Source organism: Littorina saxatilis, linkage group LG9 (assembly GCF_037325665.1).
Source record: "Littorina saxatilis isolate snail1 linkage group LG9, US_GU_Lsax_2.0, whole genome shotgun sequence".
NCBI lineage: Eukaryota > Metazoa > Mollusca > Gastropoda > Littorinimorpha > Littorinidae > Littorina > Littorina saxatilis.
In genome coordinates, this window is record NC_090253.1 from 56,318,175 (window position 1) to 56,324,469 (window position 6,295).

Sequence of the window (6,295 nt, forward strand, 5' to 3'; positions counted from 1 at the left end):
TTGTTTGTTTGTTTATTTGCTTAACGCCCAGCCGACCACGAAGGGCCATATCAGGGCGGTGCTGCTTTGACATATAACGTGCGCCACACACAAGACAGAAATCGCAGCACAGGCTTCACGTCTCACCCAGTCACATTATTCTGACACCGGACCAACCAGTCCTAGCACTAACCCCATAATGCCAGACGCCAGGCGGAGCAGTCACTAGAATGCCAATTTTAAAGTCTTAGGTATGACCCGGCCGGGGTTCGAACCCACGACCTCCCGATCACGGGGCGGACGCCTTACCACTAGGCCAACCGTGCCGGTCAGCAGCAACAAGAGTCGCTCTATCCAAGTGTATGCGTGATTATGTGTAATCAGCCACCTGCACTTATAGCAGAATGACCGAGGTCTTTTACGTACCACTGTGGTGACACGGAGGCGGGACATGGATACTGTCTATGAATCATCACTTAAAGTTGACCCGAGTCCGTCCTTGCCGGGATTCGAACCTATCACCACAGGAACACAAGTCCTGTGCTCAACCAACAGAGCTACCTGCGATTTGAACCCATTACAAATCTCCACTCTTAACCCGCCAGGCGGCAGCGACCGGGATTCGAACTCACTACCTCCCGATTAGGAGGCCTGGTGGTAAGACATCGGCCTCCTAATTGAATCCCGGTCGCTGCCGCCTGGTGGGTTAAGAGTGGAGATTTGTCCGATCTCCCAGGTCAACTTATGTGCAGACCTGCTAGTGACTTAACCCCCTTCGTATGTACACACAAGCACAAGACCAAGTGCGCACGGAAAAGATCCTGTAATCCATGTCAGTGTTCGGTGGGTTATCGAAACACAAAAATACCCAGCATGCCTCCCCCGAAATCGGCGTATGCTGCCTGAATGGCAGGGTAACAACGGTGATACACGAAAAAAAATCCGCTCGTGCTAAAAACATGAGTGAACGTGGGAGTCTAAGCCCATGAACGAAGAAGGAGAAGAAGAAGAAGAAGAAGAAGAAGAAGAAGAAGAAGAAGAAGAAGAAGAAGAAGAAGAAAGAAGAAAGAAGGAGGAAGAAGAAGAAGAAGAAGAAGAAGAAGAACCCATTACCTCATGATCCGCAGCCGCTGCCCCACGGGGCCCGTGTTAAAAAAGTATTTCTCCTGTTTGAAATCTAAATAGAACCGCTGTGAGGATTAAAACCATTGAACCGATGCTAGTCATGCCCCCCCCCCCCCGCCCCCCCCCCCCCCCCCAACCCACGAACATTCACACCTACACGGGCACTTTGCTGTTTGACTGAAGTTTCACAATGTCCTTCGAACACTTGTGATTGAGCTGTGTCAAATTACAGCAAAGTATCGAAAAGGAGAAAGTGGAATCCGGGTGTACTTTTCAGACATTGCTAACAGCTGGAGAGTAAGGGGTTATTTAAGGGCCACACGCTGGCACCAGAATTCATCGGACGACGAAGAGAGACCGTTGCAAGACATCCACTCTAGTCGCTACGAGACGCTCCCACTGCTTACTGGACTACGATGGTAAGTCTTGGATGACTGTTAAGATGGAGCAGGAGAAGAAGAAAACGAAATGAAGAAGAACAAGCAGTCGAAGAAGAATCAGGAGAGGAAGGAGGAGGAGGAGGAGGAGGAGGTTAAGAAAGGGGAGGGGAGGACACAAATAGAAAGTGCATGTTTTCCTGCCAAAGTTAAGACGAGCCACTCATTTGTTCTAAACGCCTGAAACAAAAAGGCGATTTTATGTAACTTCTGGGATGTCTCCAGGGGAACGGAACGGCCAGATTTCAACGCAATTTTGATACAGCTACAATGAACCAAACATGTTTAACAAAAAAACAAGAATGGTAGGTAATTGGAACGTTTATTAATGACAAAACAAAACGTTACATTTACTAACAGAGTACGTCGACTGAAAGCGCTTTGAAGTAGACAGACAGACAGACAGACAGACAGACAGACAGACAGACACCTATGGAACAGAAACAGAACTTAGCTCAAGATGGTGTGGTTTGCTTGCAAAATGCCGGCGAGGTAATGATCAATTACGACATCAATCAGCGATGAAACAGCGACGTACAAACACTATTATATACATGTTTCTATCTAAGTAGTAGTGTACTTATGTTCGATTATGCTTTATAATCGTGTGTTTGTGTTAGTAGAAATACGGTGTGGTGCCAACAGAAAAATGTCCATGTTTGTGTAAATGAAAATTTTTGTTTGTTTGTTTGTTTGTTTATTTGTTGCTTAACGTCCAGCCGACTACGCAGAGCCATATCAGGACGAGGAAGGGGGGGATGAAGGGGGCCACTTGTCAAGCAATTCCTGTTTACAAATGCACTAACCCATTACTTGTGTCCCAGCAGGCTTTAGTAAAACTAAATTAATACCTACTGGAAGATTACCAGTTTCCAGTATGTTAAAATAGGCTTAACCTATCTACTGCTGGACTTACATCAGAACACTAACAGATTAAACTATACATGAATCGCGAGACAAGCGGCAAGAGAAGAGATTTTTGGAAAAAATACAGGTGAATGAGCAAGAAGGCAGAAAAAAGAAAAGAATGCATGAAGAAAAAGAGAGCATGACAGGAAAGAGGAACCAAAAATCTACCTAACAGCAAACTAGAAAGCTCCTGCGGTTCCAAAAACAGGAGGGGCCTTTAATTTCATAACCGCAGTGCCCCACTGCGGGAGTAAATGAAAATGAACATTAAAGTTCGCAAACCTTTACCCATATAAATGTATGTTAAATGTATGTTAAATGTATGTTAAATGTATGTTTATTGTATGTTAAATGTATGTTTTTTGTATACACGGGCCAATGTATATTTGTAAACTTGTCTTTATGTATATTAAATAAAAACTAAAAATTAAAATAAATACACAAAATAAAAAATAAATTAAAAAAAAGTGTTCTTATCTTATCTTGTCTTATCTGCAGGCATCAACAGCATTTCTGCTGCTAGTAGTGCTGGCCATGTTCTTCGCACCCGTCTACGCATCATGGCTCAACAACTACGACAAAGACGTCAAGTTCAGTTGTCCTAGCGGGCAGGTCTTGTCCTATGTGGCAAGCACGCACCACAATTCTTACGAGGACCGAAGATTTGACCTCAGGTGTCGATCTCCGCCAGTCAGTGGGACTCTTAAACAGTGTTTCTGGACCCGTGAGTCTTATCTATTTATCTTCTTCTATACTATATAATTATACAAATGGATGTAAGTGTGTGTGTGTGTATGTGTGTGTGTGTGTGTGTGAGTGTGTGAGTATGTGTGTGTTTGTGTGTGTGTGTGCGTGTGTGTGTGTGTGCACCTGGGTTTTAGTTTCTTGATTCATTGTTTCCTTTCGCAGATTATGGACCTCCCCTTATTGAATACAGCCCAAATGGTGCAAAGCCAGTTCAATGCCTTGCGTTCACCTGTAGCAAGCACATAATGCCAGTGATATTGGAGACTCTGTGTGGCTTCTATGAGGGGAAGAGATGAAGAAAGAAAAATTAACTGGACACTCCCGGACATTTCTAGAAGCTAAAGGAGGTTACTCTTACTTGGTGTTTTTATGTATAAAAAAAAAGGAGGTAACGCTGATAATAATGGAATAGCGAGCGTCATAAGATGCTATGGGGCTCCGCTTACACCCGGGGCGAAGCCGGGCTGAACTGCTAGGTAATTTATGAAATAATAGGTGTGTATTCTCATGTGCTCATTCTCGTCATTTTCTTTCTTTGTCCATTTATTTGTTAGCTTATTGTTTTTGTAATGCTGACGAAGACGAACAGTCGACTGAAACTAATTCGTGTTTTGTATGCATTCATGTTGCCGTTTAACTTGAGTACATCCGTGTGATAGGGTGGAGTGGAAGGAGGGAATAGGCCAGAAAGCATAAATGAGACGCCAAGACAGAGGTTGCGATAACGTGACTTTTAATTAACGTACACTAGAAAGCACATCAGAAAGCAGTGTAGTTCCTTCCTCAAGATACAGCCGCACACAACTCGTCGGAACTCGAATTACGATCCCGGTCGAAAGTCACCTCGCTGATATAAACCCAGCTCTAAAACGTTTCTCACACACACACAGTCTCTCTAGACAATCCTCGAATCACTCCTTCGCCAAAATAAACGTTATAATGGCTCAGCTACACTCCTTACATTAACACAGTAATCGTTCAATCAAAAGTTAAACAGCACAAATCCAAGCCGATACGCACACTGAAACACGTCCTCTCACTTAGAAATCACACCGGGTACTGTCCTAGCCCACGCTATCATTCTGAGGCTCACGCGCGCACCCGTTCAAACAATCAACCAATAAGAAACCAGCCTCCCTACACACCTAAAATTAGCTACAACACACAATAATCCTAGCGGGAGACACAACTTGGGTCAGGGGAAGATAATAGACAGGGAGTAAAAGAGAGGGACAACAGTACGTGAAATTGCCACACGGCTACATCCGTATTGTTATCTTGTTCTTATTAAACTAATGAGATCTGCAGCAGTATACCAAAACAAATGGTTAAACCAGTTTGTATAACGGAAACACCCGAATACAATCGTGGCAACGAGTATGCCAACTGCTGGGGACCTTTTGACAATTCCCTGAAGGGAGACAATGTGGACCGCCTAATCTGTCTCAAGAAAAACATGAAATAAACAGTCCGTTGCTATTTATGGCTTCTTTGCATGTATGTCAAACTACCGCTAGCCACACTCTCATGTTAAACTTTCGGTTGGTTGGTTGGTTGGTTAGTTGGTTGGTTGGTTAGTTGGTTGGTTGGTTGGTTGGTTGGTTGGTCGGTTGGTTGGTTGGTTGGTTGTCATTTTGTATCGTCTCTTCAGCATGTTAATGCTTTTTGAGACAGATGCAAGTTTGGTTTCTTTTTCTGTGGCTGGCATGCGGAGTTACCATAGTTGTTCTACGAGGACAGGCGCTACAATTTCTTATAACGGTTTATAACTATTTAGTATACGTACCGGTATACCGAAAATGTCCATGTACACTTTCGGTATACCGGTACTAAATAGTTATAAACCGTTATAGAAATTAATACTGGTCTTCAGCACTTTGTTTTAAGCTGGAAAGTCATACGGAACGATGGTGCTGATGATGATGCTGATGATGATGATGAGGAGGAGGCGGATGATGATGAGAGTGATGATGATGATGATGATGATGATGATGATGATGATGATGATGATGATGATAACCATGATGATAACCATGATGATAACCATGATGATAACCATGATGATTTTTATGTTGCTGTCGCTACTGCTTCTTATTATTTGATTTTAAACATACTGATATACAAATTTACACATTTGTGAGTCTGCATGGGAAAACCAGGCTAAATGGGAACATGTTGACTTTTTACTTTTTGAAATGATATGAAACTTCAGACTTTGACAAATATTTAAAAAAACCACCAGAATTGATCTAACTGTAATAGGTTTTTTACAGTGCTGTTTTGAAATATGTACACGTAATGATGAAGTTAGTAAATCAATAAAGCGATTGAGCAGTAAATCTGAAGCTTGATAATTGTATCCATTCTGCCCTATTTTCATTGTTGCGAAAATAGCTTGCTGCGTCTTTAGTCGGGTTTTCCCATGCAGGCTCACATTTATGGGAAACTTGCCAGCCTTAGTATTCATTGCTGAAAGCTCCTGAAAGACACTCTGCCCTTGTTTTGGTCGCAGAGTACGTGAATGCTTTTGACGAACCAGTGGTGTACCAGTGTCCTCACGATGGCTTTTTGGCTGGCATGCGGAGTTACCATAGCAACGACTACGAGGACAGGCGCTACAGTTTCTATTGCTGTCGGCTGCCAGGTGTGTTGATGATATATAATGTCTGGTGGCTTGTTATTTTTACTCTCAGTACTATCAAAGCTTCTTGAAAGACATTCACATTAATCTCACAAAATACATGGACCGTTTGGCCCTTTTCCACCCCTTGCAGTCTGGTTTCCGCAGTAACCACTCATGTTCTACTGCGCTCTCGCTTTTGACAGACAAATGTCTGTCAGCCATAACTTCCTCCGAGCTCTCTGGGGTCGTATACTTAGATTTTTCTAAGGCCTTTGACCTAGTTGATCATAAAATTTTTCTCAACAAATTATCACTATATCTCAACGGATCTGACTCTCTGTCTTTCTTTCAGTCTTTCCTTGAAAACCGATCGCAACAAGTCTATGTACATGGTGCGTACTCAAGAGAGGAGTCCGTGTTGTATGGAGTACCCCAGGGCTCTGTCTTAGGTCCTATTCTTTTCTGCATTTACGTT

General features: G+C 43.0%; 1 protein-coding gene across 1 annotated transcript in view; it reads left to right on the forward strand.

Moving 5' to 3' along the window:
* The first annotated feature begins 1,385 nt into the window (after nt 1-1,385).
* The window catches only part of LOC138976534 (dermatopontin-like), an 8,666-nt gene continuing 3,756 nt past the window's right edge, over nt 1,386-6,295 (forward strand). Inside the window, exons 1-3 of the mRNA XM_070349390.1 lie at nt 1,386-1,523; nt 2,949-3,174; nt 5,710-5,841. Coding sequence (XP_070205491.1) covers nt 1,521-1,523; nt 2,949-3,174; nt 5,710-5,841 — 361 coding nt within the window. The 5' untranslated portion in view covers nt 1,386-1,520. The remainder of the gene's footprint in view (nt 1,524-2,948; nt 3,175-5,709; nt 5,842-6,295) is intronic.